The sequence below is a fragment of the Macrobrachium rosenbergii genome, chromosome 15 (genome assembly GCF_040412425.1).
Source record: "Macrobrachium rosenbergii isolate ZJJX-2024 chromosome 15, ASM4041242v1, whole genome shotgun sequence".
Taxonomy (NCBI): Eukaryota; Metazoa; Arthropoda; class Malacostraca; order Decapoda; family Palaemonidae; genus Macrobrachium; species Macrobrachium rosenbergii.
This window is the reverse complement of record NC_089755.1, coordinates 11,961,492-11,983,626: the sequence shown is the minus strand read 5'-3', so window position 1 is coordinate 11,983,626 and position 22,135 is coordinate 11,961,492. Positions and strand designations below refer to the sequence as shown.

The window sequence follows — 22,135 nt, the reverse complement described above, 5'->3', positions numbered from 1 at the left end:
GAAAACCAATAAGTTACAGATCTTAGAGAGAGAGAGAGAGAGAGAGAACAAGAGAGAATTGTTGAGAGAGAGAGAGAGAGAAATGTTTTCACAGAATAGAAATATGAGATTAACTGACAAGCAGACTGTTTGAACAGGATTGAGATTTATTTTTGTATATTTGGCTATATGCCAGCAATAAATATCGTCCGTGGGCGCTTATTAATCAAGTTTAGTAATCAAGGTTACCCATTTTGGGAAGAAATAATCGGAGAATAAGGACAGGTGCAGATAAATGAGCACCGAATAACGGGAATCAAGGACAGTGAAGAATTGGTATGGATACGAAGCAGTTTCTATAATTCATTTCTCTACTGCACTAAAACGAAAAAGCGCAGAAAAGGTTAAAATGCCCTACAGGAATGACATGATAAATAAATACCAATGGTGGTATTGGTAGTTTTCGATGCTTTGTTCATATTTGAGTCAAATGGGAATCTTTTCAAATCTGCGGTTGGTCCTTCTATAGACTTTAGAATTCCGGATTTTTTTTAGCCAAATAAATTTCTTTTCTTTATTTCTTTATTCTTATTCTTCAGCTAATCAGGTTTCCGTAAACAATGGAATCTTGCTTGTTTCTATTCAGCTGTTCAATATTAACAATGGTAATAGCATTGAGCGGACGACTTTATTATTATTATTATTATTATTATTTTTATTATTATTAGTAGTAGTAGTTCCAGGTCTTTTCCTCTAGATCACTTGAACTATGCTGTATGTCAGGTCCACAATAATATTAAACGGTATTCTGGTTGATTTTATAAAAAGTTACAAAATGCTTTGATCCCTGTCCTGGGTTCATCTTTAATGAAAAGCTGATATACAACATTATTTTATTATTATTATTATTATTATTATTATTATTATTATTATTATTATTATTATTATTATTATGGATTATTATTATTATTATTATCATGAAAATTGAAATTTTTCAACAACAGTGATATTATTAAAATGAAATATGACAAATAATTACAAATAAGAACAGCCTTATTCTTTGAGCAACAATCTGGAATTTCTTGAAATCTCGATTCCTAAAATTCCATACTTTAATATGTCATAAACTTCCCAGGTTAAATATCCTCAGTAAGTGAAATTGATGCATTGAATAACAGGCGTTATTCACTTTCATTATAATGAAAAAATGAGTGAAATTATTACACTGAATAATTTCATTATAAAAGGACGTACAACAAGACTCGCCTTGAAATAGATTAGGCCACCAAAAAACAGATCTATCTTTCTGTGGTCTCAGTATAAGGCACTGTATGAGCCGCGGCCCATGAAACTTTAACTCTTCTGTGTTCCCTTTTGGTCCTGTTTTATTTGCCAGACGTACGATTCTTGGAATTAACTTTAACCTTGAATAAAATAAAAGCTACTGGGAGGGTAGAAAAAGTTATAAGTATAGGCTTATTAACCAGACCACTGATATCTTAACAGCTCTCCTAAAGAGGGCAACCGATTTATTTTAGGTGGCTAAGAACCAACTGGTTACCTAGCAACGAGGACCTACAATATTGTGGAATCCGAAATGATTATGACGAGAAATGAATTTCTATCACCAGAAATAAATTCCTCTAATTCTCCATTTTTTTCTTAGAGATCGAACGCTGGAGCCAACAGCGTACTGGCAAGCTCTACCCACCCCACCAATGAAGAACTTAAAGCTGCAAATTGGTCCATGCTTGTGGTTCCTCGACATCTTTGAAACGAACGGGAAAACTTAACTTGTCCTCATCTTAGTAACCGAAAACTTTCTTTCTAGAAAGTTTGGTCGATTTCTCCAGTATTGGGACTATCAATTACCAGTAACATTTTCTTCCGATCGCGTTTCACTTTGAAATGGAAAGTATCTTGAGAGAGAGAGGAGAGAGAGAGAGAGAGAGAGAGAGAGAGAGAGAGAGAGAGAGAGAGAGAGAGAGAGAGAGAGGGAATTCCAAAAGAATGTGGCTGTTCTTACCAAACATATGACCTTAAACAATATGGCTTTTATGGGGATTTTCTAATCGACAATTGAGGTGATTTAAAGCATAATGTTTTGTTTTATTTCTTGGTCTGGGAAATGTTGGCATTACTTTAGCAATTATTTAATTTTTATAGGGATGGCTGGTAAGGGAGGGGAGGTGTGGGTTGAAAGTGGACTCATAAATTTACTGTTAGATGATTTTATAGTAGTATTCTATAGGAACAATCTTTACTGAGTTATAACAGCACTTGTTACATTAATTATACAATTTGTTTTCATGAACCAACAGCTGTTTCAACCATCCATGGTTTCTTCATGGCTATTCCGGATTCACACACACACACACACACAACAAAAAATATATATATATATATATATGATATATATATATTTCATATATGTACAGTATATATGTATATATATTCATATATATATGATATATAATATATATATATATATATAAATATATATATATATATATATACATATATATATATATATATATATATATATATATAAATATATATCATATATATATATTTTTATATTTATATATTTAAATATGTTATATATATCTATTTATATAGATTTTATATAATATATATAATATATATATATATATATATATATATATATATATAAATATATATATATATATATATATATATATTATATTTATTTATATATATTATATATAAATAATATATATATATATATATATATTATATAAATATATATATATATATATAATCATTTTTATTTTACAGTGATTATAGGACCTCAATGACCTCACGCCACTTCATTCTGTCCTGGGCTAACTCCTCAAGATCAAACAACACTCTTCCCCTGCTTCCCGCCTCGATTTCATTAGCCACGTCTTGTTTGGTATACCTGAACTCTTCTACCAGGGAACCCACCCTGGATATTTTTACTATTCCCTGTCTTCTATACACATCAGCCACTTCCAGCGTGAGAAATCTAACATACTCATCGACCGGTTGTACCCCCGTTACATCTCTAATGACTAATATTCTTCTGAGCACCTTATTTACAAATGCTAAGAATTTATTATCCGTGTCACTGACTCATGCCCATAAATCTATTCTCCTAACCATTACCTTATAAACTTTGAATTTTTGTATGCACAGAAAATATTGCTATTATTCCAAATATTTTAGCATTCCCATTGTCTAATGAGCCTTTTTAATCTTTCCATAAACTCTGTGCTCTAAGAATATCCTTATCTAAATAAGTATTGTTACGTGTGAGGTCTTGGTTGATCATGTATTATTCAATTTACGTAATTTTACGGCCCTGCAAACCAAGATTACACGTAACCTGCCACTTGAAGCCAAAAGTTAACCTCAAAGACAGTCGTTAATTAGCCAAAGGTCGCCAGTTAAGGGTTATTAACCTTAACAAAGAATATTTGAGATGAATTTGATTTTAAACGCAACGGTTCTTCCAAACATTCGGACGCGAGGCATACAAAAGCATCGAGATTTAACCTGATTTTGCTTACCTAAATCCTAGGTATTTTACTGGAATAATGGGGTTGAAGCTAACAATATAATAATTAGGCTTAATCTAGACTTTGTAAACACATATACCCTAAGTGGTGGCTGAAGGAAGAAAACAAAGAAAAAATGTGAAATACAGAAAAGAACTAGTCAATCAATGGGCGAAGCTTCAACAAGAATCGGACTTACCGTGAATGTCGAGTCGCTCGCGCAAACGAGGGACCTCAGGAGTCGTATTCTGGCAGTCTTCCCAATTCACTAATTAAGATAGACGTAGGAGAAAAGTAATAAAGAACAAAGAATATCGTTCGGCACGCACGCAGCGTCACCCTGGTTCCCTGACCGCTGGAATCTCTCTGACCCGGCCTACAGTTCCTTCCAGAGGGCTTATACCGCTCTGGCAATCCGACATTGACAAAGGCATCGTCGAATGCATAGAATAAAGCTTTAGGGCCACCATAACTAGGGGTCATTGAGCGTAAAACCTCTCTGAGGCTTAGGTCCCTAATGCCCTAACATATTTTGTTTACAAACTTTCCAGCCTACGCCATTTGTCTAAGGCGGTGATTGTTATTTTTAAATTGCCTAGCCTACCTGGCGGGCAGAGATGTTCTCTGTCGAGGTCAATCGGACTAATATTCCTACCCTAAATACATCGAGGGCGAACAGCAGTAATATTTATAAAAGCTCCCCCTTTAAGAGGGCCTTCACTCCCTTTTTGGGCGTGAAGGTCTATACTAAACAAGCTGTTCGCCTCTCGTAGGTTACTCTCCTTCCCTGAGCAGATTAGTCCTGGTTAGCCTACCTAGCTACAGAACTACCTAACCCTAGATAGGATATGAGCTATATTCACTACTTTACCTAATTCTAATAGTACTAGAAGGTGCTCACGGTTATTATAGGCTACCTCCTACAATCATGATGTGTTTTAGACCTAGCCTAGTGGTACATTCTATGATATTCCCTAGCCTAACCTATCCTAACCCGACCGTAGCACCAACATAAGAGTTAATATTCTAACTAAATTACAACATGGTTTATTTTAATACAATTAAAATTTACTAGTTAATTCATGAGGGTTGCCTCATATGATAAATGGGTGCCTCACTGAGGTCTTAGGCCATGCGTGTCACGAGCATCGTGGCTCGTTTCACAATAGTTAAGATTACTGAAATTAGTTAGGCTACTTACATGATTACTGCGGCTCGGTGGTAAGTGGAAAGAACAAGGCTACTAAATTGATGTACTGTACTTTTAAGGTGGCCTAGGCTAGGTACAAATAAAAGGAAGAGATCACACTGGCTACCTTCTCTGGGCAAGGGGCCAGGATCACTCTTAGATGTTAGGGCACTGTGCCGAGAGGGCACTAGTGCCAGGATGAGCGTATAGCTCGGCAACTACTGGGCTCTCTTCCGCCCCTTCTTCTTCTTCTTCGGTTTCCTCCAAGGCCTATCAGTAGCTGGCCTAGCAGGTGATGAGAGCACCGACTCCGGGACAGGCCAGAAGGGCTAGCGGGCGCGAAGTCAGGCAACTGCAAAAAGCTGCGGGAGGACTCCCTACTCCGGCTGCTGCGACAACCGGAGCGAGCGATCTCGACTTCTGTCCGAGGATGCCAGTTCCTGGTCTTCAAGGGAGGGGTACCATTTTCGATCCTCCAGGGTTCATCCTGATTCAAATTTTGCAAAGAAGAAGCAAAGAAGAAGTTTGGGGTGCTGGAGGCTCTCCAGTCGCGATGATCAACTGCATGGGGAATCCTAAATCTCCCGGAGGAGGATTCGCCTCATGATTTAGACCCGCATAGGGCCTTTTCCATTGGTAGCTCAACGTCCGTGGCGGACGGAGTCTGGCACTGCTCAGTGCTCGCAAGTGGCACTGGCAGCAGTTGAGGTCAGGCATGCCTGACAAGGGGTCCGGAGGTGCAATACCTCTCGGACGACTTGGGTTTGGCTGCGGCAGAGATTCCTGCCCCAGCGGAGATCGTAGCCTCTCGGTGAGTTTTGTTGGGCGTCCGCTGGGCGTTGCTTGTTTGGGCAGCCCTCCCAATTTGTGGAGTGGTCTGCCCGCTTGCACACGTCCTGCAGCGGTACTGCTCCTCCTGAATCTCTCTTCGCGGAGGGGGAGACCTCTTGGTGGGCCAGCCCTTCAGCAATTGGAGAGGGCTAGGCCTGAAATAGGTTGGGTGGTGCCCCTTCCGCGGACCACTTTGGTGGGCGGAAGGTGGAGGTTTGTCATTATTGAGAGTTATAACTGGGGCCTCCGTGGAGGAGGTAACGTGGCTGCGGAGTGGCGTTGGTGACGGGCTTCCGCAGAGAAGATCCCGACCCAACAAGAAGGCCACTCCGGGCCGAATTCCACCTACCACGCCGAGGCGGTGGGGTATCGTGCCCCAAGGTGTCATAACCTGGAGTTGGACAGTAGGAACGGTGATGGTGTGGCCCTCTATCCACTTCATTTCCCACCGCGTTTCTTCGTCAACCACAGCACCGGCTGGCACTTGGGCCCTAGTGATCAGGCTAATGTCTGCCGCAGTGTCTACTGTGACCGGAAGGGTCACGGGCAGGCTAGTGCTCAGAAGAGGGGCCACCGAGATGAACTGGGTTTCCAGTCTCTCGGGTAAAAGGATCCGGTGCGGACCAGCAGCAGAAAATGAAGTGCTGATTAGGTTGACAAATTTGGTGGTGGGGACATGATGTGGACAGGCCGGAGATCCAGCATTGTAGTGGCTAGCTGCCCCACAGGATTTGCACGGGCCTTTTGGATGGGCTCGGTGGCCTGCAGTAACTGTTGGAGGAGAGGGCTGAGCGGATGAATCGGGAGCGGAGTTCTGGCTGGTAGGGTTAGGCTGCTTATTAGTGCCGAGTTTGTATCGGCACTCAGCTTCAGCGTGGCCCCCTTCTTGCAATAGTTGCACAGGGTCTTGCTAGGCAGTCCATTCTTTCTAAGTGGAGTTCGAGAGGTAGGCCGGAGGGATGATTCGCTTCTGAGAGGTGCTATGCGGCTGATTGAAGGTTTCCCACGAATCAGCCATGCGACAAGCTTCCATAAGTGTGGAGGGCTGTTTATCGTTAAGATATACTGCAAGGGGCCCTGGCACACATTGGAAAAGGTCTTCTAGCATGGTCCGATTGAAGAGATCCTCAAACGTCGTGCAGGCCAAGGAGTCGAACCAGCGTTTCGGACTGGGTTTTGTGACATGCCCATTCCGTCCAAGACCAGCCGACTTCCTTGGCAAGACCTCGGAACCGTTGTCTCCATTTTTCTGGGGTTATCTCGTAGGCCTTTGTAATGACTCTACGAACTTCCGCCATGTTACCTCTCTGGCTCTTCTCCAGTGAGACAAGCGCTGCCTTGGCTTTTCCCTCCATATGCTTGGCTAGTATTAAGGCTCTCTCCGTCTCCGTTGTGCTGTAGTTATCGAAAAGAGCCTCGATCTCCTCCAGCCATGCTTCTGGCTCATCCTCAGTCCACTTGGGGACTAGGGAATTGATGGTCGAAATTGGAGCGTTTGATGCAGCAGTGTGTAGGACTGGAGGCTTGATGGCTAGCCATAGCTTCGGCATTCTCCATTTTCGCTCTCTCAAGCTCGAGCTCCTTCTCCTTTAGGGCTAACTCAGTTTCCTTGCAGGCTAACTCATGCTGTCTCCTTCTTTCTTTCTTTTCTTCATATTGCCTCTTCATGTTCTTCTTCATTTCTTCCTTTTGCTCGGCTTCATACTTCCTCTGCTCGAGTCTTTCTTCCTTCTCCCCTTGGCCAAGTCGTCCACTTGCTCCTTAACCCAGGTGGTAAGTTCCGAGCCGGTGAGACCTGCCGCCGTCCCCAGCCCCAGGAAGGTTTTATAATGCTCTGCTGCCATGGTTCTGGTGGGGAAGGGCGTCTAACCGGTCGACGGGCGTACTGGGCAGCGAGGAAGTGTCTCTTCAATGACATGGCACCCTTTCAAAAGGTGGCACTGTAGTTTGGGTGTGCCGTGTACAGGTCACACTGGTGGCACTCAGTATCCCTAGGCACTGGTGCAGGTTAGGGTCCAGAAGAACTCTTCTGTGTTCTTTCTTCTGTTTTATTTATTTTGTTTTCTTTAGTGGCACTTATGGTGCCAATGTGTTCCTAGGGACCCTCTACTGGAGTCCAACTAGGCTATATGGGAGGAAAGGCACTCTACACCCCCTGCAGAGTGCAACAATCGAATGAGAGAGAAAGGGAAGGTAAAAGAAAGAGAGAGAGAGAGAGAGAGAGAGAGAGAGAGAGAGAAAAGTAAGCTATTCAAGTGATGACAGTGCTGCAAATTATTGGCACTGTGGAATAAAGTGAATTTTTTTTTTTTATTTTTTTTTTTTTTTCTTTAAAGATCCTCGTGAGTGGCTGGTCCCAGTACCGGCCCCAGTGCTGGCCCCTTCTTTTTCAGAGGGTGAAAACTACTGTTTGCTTCGGTCTGGATAGCAGGCCTCACTCGTGACCGACAGTTTATCACTGTATTGTAATTACTCTTAACTTGTCCTCATCTATTGTGGGACAGAGGTGTTTCTTTTATTTGGTTTATTGTATTCGAATTAATTTGCCTAGTGTCGGCCGTTCTTTCTTTGAAGAGGGTCACGTACACTTAGGTTAGGAATGCTTACTTGAATGACGAGAGAGAGAGAGAGAGAGAGAGAGAGAGAGAGAGAGAGAGAGAGAGAGAGATTTTCAATCAAGAGAATTTCTTGCTGCTTGAGAACATGTAAACAAAGATTTTATACATGCACAATGGCATGGATCTTAATAAAATGATATAGATGCGTCGTCTTGGCTTCCTTAGGGATTACTTTATTATCTTAATTTTCCTGGGAGCCGCGTCACAAAAGTTTATCGTAAAATTTTAAATTTTCTTTATATGATTTTTATAGTAGGTATTGTATAGGAACTTGTTATTACTCCTAACTAAGGCCTATCTTTCCCTGCCTAAATTATCTTTTTTTTTTTTTTTAGCTAAGTCTGTCTAACTTCTAGGAAAAAAAATAGTTCCAAGAGGGCTGGGAGCAGAGTCTGGTCACAACAGAGAATGACAATAACAAGGTCTTAAGATGGCGGAAAAGTCCCGTTAGGCCTAAATTTCAAAACAACCTCTGGGGCGAAGGAATCCAAAATGGCGTTGCTCTCACAAACAGTTTTGAACAATTTCAAAACAACTTTTAGCACCAAATGGCGGGTATTTTCTTTTTTCAAAATAAAACAACGAAACAAATGCAGGTATCCAGATTTTACTTTAAATATACCACTCATGCATAGCGTTTTACGTTACGGATGGAAAACTAAATTACCAACAACTTTGTGTTTTGTTATCGTATTCTCACCCGGACATTAAACAAAGAATGAAAAGAGAGATGCTGGCTTGCCTGCGTAAATTTACGTTGTTGAACGGTACCTTTATTGTAAAATTACTATTTCAGTTCGTTTGCTACTTCACTGACACGGTTTTGAATGATTCCGCTATATGCAAACAATAACGATCGGAATTGCCGACGCGATTTCTAAATTACTTTGTGTACATGAAACAGGCTCCGCTTTTTCCGGCCTTAAGATACGTTATGGACAACTTAACTCGAATCCGAACACTGTACAATGTCCTTGTCTTAAACGTTATAAATTATGACTCTCTGCTGTTTCTACACCCTTCCTACCTATGCTAATTCTCGCTACACTTGTTATACTATTCTCTTTACTGCTTATTATTATGCCTCGTTCCTTGTTTGGAAGAATGAAATGGAGTTCGATATCTGACTTTTATCTTTTTTGGAATTAATGTAATTTAATTTCCTTTTCTCCAGATTCTTTCTCTAAAATGTACTTTAGATCCTGGCAAGGTCGCCAATGTTATGTGAGGGTCTTGGTTGATCATGTATTATTCAATTTACGTAATTTTACGGCCCTGCAAACTAAGATTACACGTAACCTGCCACTTGAAGCCAAAAGTTAACCTCAAAGACAGTCGTTAATTAGCCAAAGGTCGCCAGTTAAGGGTTATTAACCTTAACAAAGAATATTTGAGATGAATTTGATTTTAAAACGCAACGGTTCTTCCAAACATTCGGACGCGAGGCATACAAAAGCATCGAGATTTAACCTGATTTTGCTTACCCTAAATCCTAGGTATTTTACTGGAATAACTGGGTTGAAGCTAACAATACAATAATTAGCTTAATCTAGACTTTGTAAACACATATACCCTAAGTGGTGGCTGAAGGAAGAAACAAAGAAAGAAATACAGAAAAAATAAAAGAATGAAGTTTTACAAAAAGTACTAGTCTTTCGAAGCTTCAGCAAGAATCGGACTTAGACACCCGGACATGAATGTCGACTCAGCCTGCAAACGAGGGACCTCAGGAGTCGTATTCTGGCAGTCTTCCCAATTCACTAAATTAAATAGACGTAGGAGGAAAAGTAATAAAGACAAAGAATATCGTTCGACACGCACGCAGTTGTCACCCTGGTTCAGCTTCGCTGGAATCTCTCTCTGACCTAATAACTTTCTTGTTCCCGCCATGAGGGCTTATACTGTATACAATCCGATATTGACAAAGACATCGTCGAATGCATAGAATAAAGCTTAAGGGCCACCATAGGCCTAGGGTCATTGAACGTAAACCCTCTCTGGAGGCTTAGGTCCCTAATGCCCTAGCATACCTTTTGTTTACAAACTTTCCAAAAATGCGGCGCCATTTGTCTAATTGCGGTGATTGTTATTTTTAAATTGCACCTTATTTTGCCTGCGGGCAGAGATGTTCTCTGTTTAATGAATCGGACTAATATATATCTACTACATCGAGAACAGCAGAACAATATCTAAAAAGTACCTAAATATTTAAACTTATCCACTTGCTTTAAAACTGAACCTTTAATTAGACAATCCTGTGCATTTTCAATATTCATATTCATGATTTCAGTTTTTCCACTATTAATAACCAAACCAACCTTTCGACCTTCACTCACTAGACAATCCAACACACTGCATCTTTTTTGGTCCTCGCAGATCAAAACCATATCATCAGCATAATCCAAGTCAAGAAGTTTCACATTTTCTCCCCAGAGTATACCTGCATCCGTTTCTCTTTTAACCCTTCTCATAACATAATCCACGACCAATACAAATAACAGAGGAGACAGAATGCCACCCTGAATCACACCAGACTTGACTCCAAATGGATCACTCAAACACCCATCAACCATCATTTTACAAGATGTGCCCTCATGCATGTTCATGATAACCGTCACAAACTTTCCCGGTATTCCATAATGTCTCATGATTTTTCCCATAGTCCTTCTCGAAATACTATCAAAGGCCTTTTCAAAATCAACAAAACAAAGACTCAACGGAGTTTTCATTTCCTTTGCTTGCTGCATTAAATGTCTAACTATGAAGATTTGATCACTGCAACCCCGTCCCTTTCTAAAACCAGCCTGTTCATCCCTCAGAATACCATCAACCACTGGCTCTAACCTATTCAACAGTACTCTACAGAAAATTTTCAAGGTTACAGGTGACAAAGTGATATTCTTCCAATTACCACACTTACTCAGATCTCCCTTCTTTGGGACTTTAGTGATCACACCATTCTTCCAACCTAATGGTATTGTCCTCGCCACCCATATCTCATTGAATAATATCTTCAAGACAAATGCCAAACTGTCCTCCTCCACTTTAAACATTTCCGGGAATAAACCATCTCTCCTGGTGCCTTATAATTCTTTAACTGTTTTATTGCTTTGACTACTTCTTCTAGACTGATCTCACCTTCATCAATATTTAAATCTTCCCGAGCAGGCGGTATATCCTCTTCTGGGGGGACTGGTCAGTTAAAGTGTTCTTTCCATCTATTTCTGATTTCAACATTTTTGTTAATAAATTACCTTCCATATCCCTGACTGGTATATCCTTACGCTTACCAGCACTGCAAATCAGCTCTTCAATTGCTTTATATGCCATCCTCTGACTCTGACCATCATTTTTATTAATTAATTAATATATGTATAAATACAAATACACACACATATATAACACATAAGCGGAAAACACACACATATATATATATATATATATGTGTGTGTGTGTGTGTTATAAACCAACAATTAAATGAACCTCACATTATAAAGGTATCTTTAAAGTACCATTCCCAAGAGATTTGACGAGTTAGGATTACTGGAAAAATCCCAGAGACAACATGATCTTCCACCTATATTTTGTCCACCTGACCTTAATTTGACAATGGGCTAACCATCTAATCCTAGAAATCAGTCCTCTAACACTTGTAACAGACCTTAGGAATCTGATGTCAGCATCACAGAATGACAGTCAGCAACGAAAAACATTGAAGAAGGGAAGCTTCTTAATTTTGGATTCTGTCCAGCCTTTGCTTCACTTATGGGAAAACAAAAATGACTTCTGAAAATTCAGTTAAGGACACGATTATAAACACAAGGCAGGAAGAGGGGGCGACTTATATTAGTGAATAATAGTGAACGATAGTGGCTTATTAGTACAGGATATTAAAGCAATTAGAAGGAACTGGGTGAAGCCTGTTGAGACCATGATTGGTCTAATTACTGTCGATTCGATTCAATTCGACCTAAAGATTTTGCCTTGTCTTGAATCTGAAGGAATCTCAATGTATTGTTTGTTTATCAGTGCCTTTGCCCCAACATGAACCAAACAATCTCCCTAATTAACGAAGGGCCGGGTCTAATTTCAGAGAATGACTCAAACCCAGGGTCAGAAGGTGAAGTTCTTCTCCTGAAGGGGGATTCTGCAGGCGAGGAACAATCTCCAGATGTTAATGACTCGTCAGAACTTCTCAAGGGATTGGGTCAAGGCCATGGAACACTGGGTTCCTCAGAGGAAGGAATAGTTTCTCTCTCTCTCTCTCTCTCTCTCTCTCTCTCTCTCTCTCTCTCTCTCTCTCTCTCTCTCTCAATAAATGCTCACGCACCCTTTGACATTCATTGAGAAAATTCATCTCCTAGTTCCTGTGGTAATTAAATGGGATATATACATATATATATAAGTGCATGACTAATATATATATATATATATATATATATATATATATATATATATATATGATATATATATATATATATAATATGTGTGTGTGTGTGAATGTGTGTGTGTGTGTGTGTAAGCAAACCATCGTGCCGTTGAGAGATGTAGTCTATAAAATCCTAATGAAAGACTCAAATGAGCAATTCAGTAAACCCAAAGTTATAACAGAAAGGAAGAGATGAACGACTGAAATATTTCAGCTCTGGAATTCCAGAGCAGATCAATGTCCAGCCATTAAGTGATTCCAGTTCATTACAAAAACGATAATAAAAAAAGAGAAATTAAAGCGCTTTATGTACAAATGGTGCCATCAGCGGTAATTTCTCGAAAAATTACCATGGAAATTTCAAAGGAAATTACAATGGAAATTAATTACAGCTTTTATGAAGGTTAAACACAATTCCAGCCTGAAGAATTCGGCAGAAATTGGTGAATGAAAAATGGTTTTTTCAAAACTGCTTTCATATTAAAGAGTTTATTGAAGTAAGGATTTGGTCTATGAAATGGGGCTGAGAACCACTTCCGGCCTTCACTTCCGGTGTACGGGAGATGATGTGATTATATGCATGTGTATAAAGTATTTGTTAAAGCTTGTGAGTACAGAAATGCTTTGAAACATACATAAATAACAAACCTTCAGTAAACAAAAACATGCAAACAAACAAACAAATACAAGGCGAGTAACATTGCACAAACAAACAATATATAAGGTGTTTAAGCACATACAGTATTTCATACGGAACTAAGAGATGACATTTTACACATGAGAGCAGAGAGAGAGAGAGAGAGAGAGAGAGAAGAAGAGAGAGAATAAAACAAGACGCTGATGTCTCTAGTCTATTCTGCCCAAAATTTAATCAACAACGAAACGGAAAAAAAAAATTGAGAGCAATAAAGAAATTAGACCTCTCTCCTGATGCACCCTCCAGTTCCTCTCCCGTTTCCTCCCTCGAGAGGATTTGTAATGCAACATCAGCACTCAGAGGGCAGACAGAAGCTGTTAGTTACCCCGAGAGATATTCTAAGCTTATCAAGCTCTTCTTCTTCTTCTCCTCTGCAGAGAGGGAAAATCTCTGGTCTCTTAAAAGGTTGTTATTATATATTTCCTTTTAGATGGAGTCACCTCTTTGTCTTGTTTTAAAGATGAAGGTTCTCTCTTTGTGTAGGAAGAAAGTGTTTTATATCAGAGAGAGAGAGAGAGAGAGAGAGAGAGAGAGAGAGAGAGAGAGTAAATACCCTGTAGGATCCAATTCAAATATTCCCCAGAGACTTGGGGCTCTCCTGAACCTCCCTTCAGCTTGAGGCGTAGGATACTCAGATTCCCTGAGGCTCTAATCCTCTCAAGTCCTTCCGAAGGTCTTACTCGGGATTTCTGGCTCTCGATATTTGGAGGGAATTTCCTAAACCATTCTGGTTAAAGTGATGTTCCCCTTGTGTACGGGTTCGAACCTGTCCCTTGTGTTTGTCAGACACTTCTTCGACTGAAATAATGTTGTGTCAAGTTTCTCTTTACTGTTTTGGTAAATTGGTTTCTGTGTTGCTTTTAGTCTTTTGGTGTCGCAAAGGCAATATGATGAATTTACCAATACATACATACATACATACATACATACATACATACATACATACATATCTACATATTTATATGAGTAAAACTCACAAACATTCACGTGATTTGATTATACTTTGAAACCACAGGAAATGTTTACAAGCTAGTTGTACGCCAAGAAATGTTTATGGCGTCAGTGGAACAAAAGAAGAAGAAGAAGAAGGAGGAGGAGGAGGAGGAGGAGGAGGAGGAGGGAGGGAGGAGGAGGAGGAGGAGGAAGAAGAGGAGGAGGAGGAGGAGGAAGAGGAGGAGGAGGAGGAGGAGGAAGAAGAGGAGGAGGAGGAGGAGGAGAAGAGGCAGTCTTATCACCCATCCCAAAACCCCCATAAAAAAATCGCCAGCGCCTTTGGCTAAGCATATCTCTCATTACATCATCTCTCCACTTTTACGTTTTTTTATTCCTTTCCTTCCTTCTACGCACTAAAGTGGCGCAAATACTCCCATTTCACGCTCGATCAGCGGCTGATACAGAGCAGAGATTCGAGCTCAGCGTCAGTTTTAGCCAGAAACGGTATTTAAGGTTTTACGAGATGAGACCGATTATTCTCAGAAGATGGAAGACGGGTTTCAACCCCAAAGTATCCGATGGGGAAATGGATGACCTTTATAAGGGGAGAATCCAAATTGTTATAATTATTGCGAGTTATCTTCTGCATTAAGGCCAAAACAAAACGCAATAAAATGTGCAGTAGAGAAGACGGGGATTTCAAACGTTTCATTGAGAGAGAGAGAGAGAGAGAGAGAGAGAGAGAGAGAGAGAGAGAGAGAGAGAGAGAAATTATGCTTTATTAGCCAGGCCACATTTTGCGTGTTTTTTTTTTTATATCCATAACACACAGATTTCCGTTTATTTTATAACTTCTGGAAACACAATCTCTCCATTATATCAGGAATAGAGAGAGAGAGAGAGAGAGAGAGAGAGAGAGAGAGAGAGAGAGTAAAAGAGAAGACCAATGAATCTTCTCTGTCAATTCAAGTATGATTTACGTCCCTCCTTTTGTATTTTTCTTCTTCTTCCTCTTCTTCTTCTTCTTCCTCTTCTTCTTCTTCTTCTTCATGAACGAAGAGGGAATATCCCGTAATGCTTTCGGGTTTCTTCAGCATCTATGGACAGGAAGCCGTAACTTAATACATCTATTGGGAAGGAACTTCATAGAAGCTTATAGCTAACTCACGTTGCAGCCCCGGGGTGGGGTGTGTGGTGGGTGTGGAGTGGGGTGGGGTGGTGTGGTGTGTGGGGTGGGGTGGGGTGCAGAGTGTAATGTGTGGGGTGTGTGGTGGGGTGGAATGGGGTGGGGTGGGGTGGTGTGTGGGGTGGGTGTGGGTGTAGTGTGTGGGGTGTGGGGTGGTGTGGTGTGTGGGGTGGGGTGGGGTGCAGAGTGTAATGTGTGGGTGTCAGGGGTGTAGGGTGGTGGTGTGTGGGGTGGGGTGGGGTGCAGAGTGTAATGTGTGAGGTGTGTGGTTGGGGTGGGGTGGTGTGTGGGGTGGGGTGCAGGTGTAGTGTGTGGGGTGGGGTTTAGGGTGTAGGAGTGTGGGGTCTGGTGTGAGGTGGGGTTCAAGGTGTGGGGTTGGCATGTGGGGTGAGAGGGGTGGGGTTTAGGGTGTAGGGGTGTGGGGTCTGGTGTGAGGTGGGGTTCAAGGTGTGGGGTTGGCATGTGGGGTGAGAGGGGTGGGGTGTAGGGTGTAGGAGTGTGGGGTCTGGTGTAAGGTGGTGTTCAAGTTGTGGGGTTGGCATGTGGAGTGAGATGGGGTGTTGTGTGGGGTGTTGGGTTGGGTAATGTGTAGAGTGTAGGGTGGGGTGTGGGATTGTTTGGTGGGAGTGTTGGGTGAAGGGTTATGTGGTGGTGTAGGGTGGTGGTGTGTAGGGGTGTGAGGTGTGGGATAGGGTGGGGTGTTGGTTGGGGTGGGGTGTGAGTATGGGTGTGGGTTGGGGTGTGGGGTTTGTGGGGGCATGGGTGGGGTGTGTGGTGGTGGTGGCGTGTGTGGGGTATGGGTGGGGGTGTGGGGTGGTGGTGGTGTGTGTGGGTATGGGGTAGTGGTGGGGTGTTGGGTGGTGGTGGTGTGTGTGGGGTATGGGGTAGGGTGTGGTTTATGAGGTGGGAGTGGGAAGGTTGTGGGCAGTGTGGGGGTGTATGTAAGGGTGGGGTGTTTGGGGAGTGGGGTATAGGGTGGGGTGGGGGTATGATGAGGTGGGGGTGGGAAGGTGTGGGCAGTGTGGGGATGTGGGGTGGTGGTGGTGTGTGGGGATGGGGTGGGGTGTGGGGTGGTGGTGATGTGTGTGGGGATGGGGTGGGGTGTGGGGTGTGGGGTGGGGGTGTGGGCTGGGTTCTAGGGTGCAGTGGTGTTGTTGGGTGAGGCGTTGGGAGGGGGTGTGTGGTGTGTGGTGAGGTGTTGGGAGGTTGTGTCTGGTGTGGGGTGAGGGTGTGAGGTGTCTTGTGGGGGAAGAGAGTGTGGGGGGAATGGTAGGAATGAAAATGAGCCGAAAATTCAACCATTTTTCAATCTAACGAATTGATAATGAACTGCAAATTCGTATCTCTGTTCTCTTGGGTTTTAAAAGTAATGAGGTTATAATTTCCCTCCCTGGAGAGAATGGTGTTGCTGATTATATGCATAATATAATTTGTATTAAATTCAATTAAATTGCATCCTAACCTCATACTTCATACAGCAATGAAGGATTAAAGAAGGTTATTCCAAGTATGATAATAGTCGCTGCCCTATTTAAAATTATCTTTGAAAAAGTTATTTAATGCTAAATTATTTTCCATCTCATTTTCAGCATTATCTTTATGACCATGAAAAGATAATTGTATTCACCAATGACAAGAAACAATATTTAGACACCTCTTTGAATATTCTCGTCATTGTTAAGATACGAAATAAACTACTCTCTCTCTCTCTCTCTCTCCATTCCAATCCGTCTAAAGCTCTGAACAACCCTATTTAATTCCTGAAATCCCTTTGCCTCTGCGGCGCATTCTCGTTCCGTATGAACTCCACGTTTGTAAAACTTTGTTGTTAATATTTTTTCGTCCAGCGTCACTTCCAGCACATCTACTGGACTGGAAACCGATGGCGTTATTCTTTTAGTTCTATCATTGACAATGTTACTCTTTTCGCTGGAAACTTCATCCGCTTGTATCTGGAAACTGGAAAGGTGTTGATGCGATTACTACATTATACTTCTTTGAGCTGTTGGGTAAATGGTTTCCAGTGATGGAGGATTTAAACAAATTATTCAGTTGAAGGAGATTTTTCTGCCAAGAAGATTACGAATGTTTATTTTTGTCTGTCTGGTAATCATAACTTTTGATGGTCATAATGCCTTGTTGAGGTATTTTCATGATTTAGTAGGAAATGGTATCAAAACCTCTTGAGGTAAAATGACAGTCTGGAATCTATATATATATATATATATATATATATATATATATATATATATATATATATATATATATATATATATATATATATATATTATATATATATATATATATATATATATATATATATATATATATATATATATATATATATATATATATATATATATAATATATATATATAATACATATACATATACAGAACATGCCATATATATATATATATATATATATATATATATATATATGACTATTTATCACATCACCGTGATTCATATACAATCAGAAAGCTACAAACGTCCTTTAATATCCAATTCACTGACCGAAGTAATATATTTTCATATATATGTTACATGACAAGAATTTTTTTAGGTGATAATAAGTCCACCGTCCTGGATTCGAACCAGCGATGGACGGGGAATCAGGACTTACAGTGACACACTAACCAGTCGGCCACACAGAGAGGTATAAATGAATACCATCTCCCATCAGCCCACCCGTCGAACTCAGGTGTTTTGCGTTTGGAGACGATATCCACCCACCTCTGCCATGTTGGCCGTGTAGTGCGTTTATCGTTAGCGTAGCCATATTATGACTATTTATCACATCACCGTGATTCATATACAATCAGAAAGCTACAAACGTCCTTTAATATCAATTCACTCTACCTCAGAAGTAATATATTTTCATATATGTTACCGAAGAGAATTTTAGGTGATAATAAGTCCACCGTCCCGTGGGATCGAACCAGCGACGGACGGGGGAATCAGGACTTGCAGTGACACACTAACCAGTCGGCCACAAGAGAGAGGTATAAATGAATACCATCTCCCATCAGCCCACCCGTCGAACTCAGGTGTTTTGCGTTTGGAGGCGATATCCACCACCTCTGCCATGTTGGCGTGTAGTGCGTTTGTCGGGCGTAGCCCATATTATGACTATTTATCACATCACCGTGATTCATATACAATCAGAAAGCTACAAACGTCCTTTAATATCAATTCACTCTACCTCGGAAGTAATATATTTTCATATATGTTACCGAAGGAATTTTTAGGTGATAATAAGTCCACCGTCCCGTGGGATCGAACCAGCGACGGACGGGGAATCAGGACTTACAGTGACACACTAACCAGTCGGCCACAAAGAGGTATAAATGAATACCATCTCCCATCAGCCCACCCGTCGAACTCAGGTGTTTTTGCGTTTTGTAAAGCGATATCCACCCACCTCTGCCATGTTGGCCGTGTAGTGCGTTTGTCGCAGCGTAGCCATATTATGACTATTTATCACATCACCGTGATTCATATACAATCGAAAGCTACAAACGTCCTTTAATATCAATTCACTCTACCTCGGAAGTAATATATTTTTTCATATATGTTACCGAAGGAATTTTTAGGTGATAATAAGTCCACCGTCCCGTGGGATCGAACCAGCGACGGACGGGGAATCAGGACTTACAGTGACACACTAACCAGTCGGCCACAAGAGAGGTATAAATGAATACCATCTCCCATCAGCCCACCCGTCGAACTCAGGTGTTTTGCGTTTGGAGCGATATCCACCCACCTCTGCCATGTTGGCCGTGTAGTGCGTTTGTCAAACGTAGCCATATTATGACTATTTATCACATCACCGTGATTCATTTACAATCGAAAGCTACAAACGTCCTTTAATATCAATTCACTCTACCTCGGAAGTAATATATTTTCATATATGTTACCGAAGGGAATTTTTAGGTGATAATAAGTCCACCGTCCCGTGGGATCGAACCAGCGACGGACGGGGGAATCAGGACTTACAGTGACACACTAACCAGTCGGCCACAAGAGGTATAAATGAATACCATCTCCCATCAGCCCACCCGTCGAACTCAGGTGTTTTTGCGTTTGGAGACGATATCCACCCACCTCTGCCATGTTGGCGTGTAGTGCGTTTGTCGCACGTAGCCATATTATGACTATTTATCACATCACCGTGATTCATATACAATCGAAAGCTACAAACGTCCTTTAATATCCAATTCACTCTACCTCGGAAGTAATATATTTTCATATATGTTACGAAGGAATTTTTAGGTGATAATAAGTCCACCGTCCCGTGGGATCGAACCAGCGACGGACGGGGAATCAGGACTTACAGTGACACACTAACCAGTCGGCCACAAGAGGTATAAATGAATACCATCTCCCATCAGCCCACCCGTCGAACTCAGGTGTTTTTGCGTTTGGAGACGATATCCACCCACCTCTGCCATGTTGGCGTGTAGTGCGTTTGTCGCATGCGTAGCCATATTATGACTATTTATCACATCACCGTGATTCATATACAATCAGAAAGCTACAAACGTCCTTTAATATCAATTCACTCTACCTCGGGAAGTAATATATTTTCATATATGTTACCGAAGGGAATTTTTAGGTGATAATAAGTCCACCGTCCGTGGGATCGAACCAGCGGCGGACGGGGAATCAGGACTTACAGTGACACACTAACCAGTCGGCCACAAAGAGGTATAAATGAATACCATCTCCCATCAGCCCACCCGTCGAACTCAGGTGTTTTGCGTTTGGAGACGATATCCACCCACCTCTGCCATGTTGGCGTGTAGTGCGTTTGTCGCGCGTAGCCATATTATGACTATTTATCACATCACCGTGATTCATATACAATCAGAAAGCTACAAACGTCCTTTAATATCAATTCACTCTACCTCGGAAGTAATATATTTTCATATATGTTACCCGAAGGAATTTTAGGTGATAATAAGTCCACCGTCCGTGGGATCGAACCAGCGACGGACGGGGAATCAGGACTTACAGTGACACACTAACCAGTCGGCCACAAGAGAGGTATAAATGAATACCATCTCCCATCAGCCCACCCGTCGAACTCAGGTGTTTTTGCGTTTGGAGGCGATATCCACCCACCTCTGCCATGTTGGCGTGTAGTGCGTTTGTCGCGCGTAGCCATATTATGACTATTTATCACATCACCGTGATTCATATACAATCAAAAGCTACAAACGTCCTTTAATATCAATTCACTCTACCTCAGAGTAATATATTTTCATATATGTTACCGAAGGGAATTTTAGGTGATAATAAGTCCACCGTCCGTGGGATCGAACCAGCGACGGACGGGGAATCAGGTTTACAGTGACACACTAACCAGTCGGCCACAAGAGGTATAAATGAATACCATCTCCCATCAGCCCACCCGTCGAACTCAGGTGTTTTGCGTTTGGAGGCGATATCCACCCACCTCTGCCATGTTGGCGTGTAGTGCGTTTGTCGCACGTAGCCATATTATGACTATTTATCACATCACCGTGATTCATATACAATCGAAAGCTACAAACGTCCTTTAATATCAATTCACTCTACCTCGGAGTAATATATTTTCATATATGTTACCGAAGGAATTTTTAGGTGATAATAAGTCCACCGTCCGTGGGATCGAACCAGCGACGGACGGGAATCAGGACTTACAGTGACACACTAACCAGTCGGCCACAAAGAGGTATAAATGAATACCATCTCCCATCAGCCCACCCGTCGAACTCAGGTGTTTTGCGTTTGGAGGCGATATCCACCCACCTCTGCCATGTTGGCGTGTAGTGCGTTTGTCTGCGTAGCCATATTATGACTATTTATCACATCACCGTGATTCATATACAATCAGAAAGCTACAAACGTCCTTTAATATCCAATTCACTCTACCTCGGAGTAATATATTTTCATATATGTTGCCGAAGGAATTTTAGGTGATAATAAGTCCACCGTCCGTGGGATCGAACCAGCGACGGACGGGGAATCAGGACTTACAGTGACACACTAACCAGTCGGCCACAAGAGGTATAAATGAATACCATCTCCCATCAGCCCACCCGTCGAACTCAGGTGTTTTGCGTTTGGAGGCGATATCCACCCACCTCTGCCATGTTGGCGTGTAGTGCGTTTGTCATGCGTAGCCATATTATGACTATTTATCACATCACCGTGATTCATATACAATCAGAAAGCTACAAACGTCCTTTAATATCAATTCACTCTACCTCGGAAGTAATATATTTTCATATATGTTACGAAGGAATTTTAGGTGATAATAAGTCCACCGTCCCGTGGGATCGAACCAGCGACGGACGGGGAATCAGGATTCCCCAGTGACACACTAACCAGTCGGCCACAAGAGAGGTATAAATGAATACCATCTCCCATCAGCCCACCCGTCGAACTCAGGTGTTTTGCGTTTGGAGACGATATCCACCCACCTCTGCCATGTTGGCCGTGTAGTGCGTTTGTCGCACGTAGCCATGTTATGACTATTTATCACATCACCGTGATTCATATACAATCGAAAGCTACAAACGTCCTTTAATATCCAATTCACTCTACCTCGGAGTAATATATTTTCATATATGTTACCGAGGAATTTTTAGGTGATAATAAGTCCACCGTCCGTGGGATCGAACCAGCGACGGACGGGGAATCAGGACTTACAGTGACACACTAACCAGTCGGCCACAAGAGAGG

The 22,135-nt window shown here is 41.7% G+C and overlaps 2 protein-coding genes across 2 annotated transcripts; both read right to left on the bottom strand.

Annotated features, from left to right (window-relative positions):
- Positions 1-15,183: 15,183 nt before the first annotated feature.
- LOC136846256 (uncharacterized) lies at positions 15,184-15,866 on the bottom strand. Its single transcript, XM_067117063.1, has 2 exons — positions 15,387-15,866; positions 15,184-15,315 (listed from the first exon to the last, which is right to left on the bottom strand). The coding sequence occupies exons 1-2, from the start codon at positions 15,864-15,866 to the stop codon at positions 15,184-15,186; spliced, it is 612 nt and encodes a 203-aa protein (XP_066973164.1).
- Positions 15,867-15,926: 60 nt separating this feature from the next.
- On the bottom strand, positions 15,927-16,706 carry LOC136846255 (uncharacterized). Its single transcript, XM_067117062.1, has one exon. It carries the CDS (start codon positions 16,704-16,706, stop codon positions 15,927-15,929), a length of 780 nt encoding a protein of 259 aa, XP_066973163.1.
- Between the last annotated feature and the right edge of the window lie 5,429 nt (positions 16,707-22,135).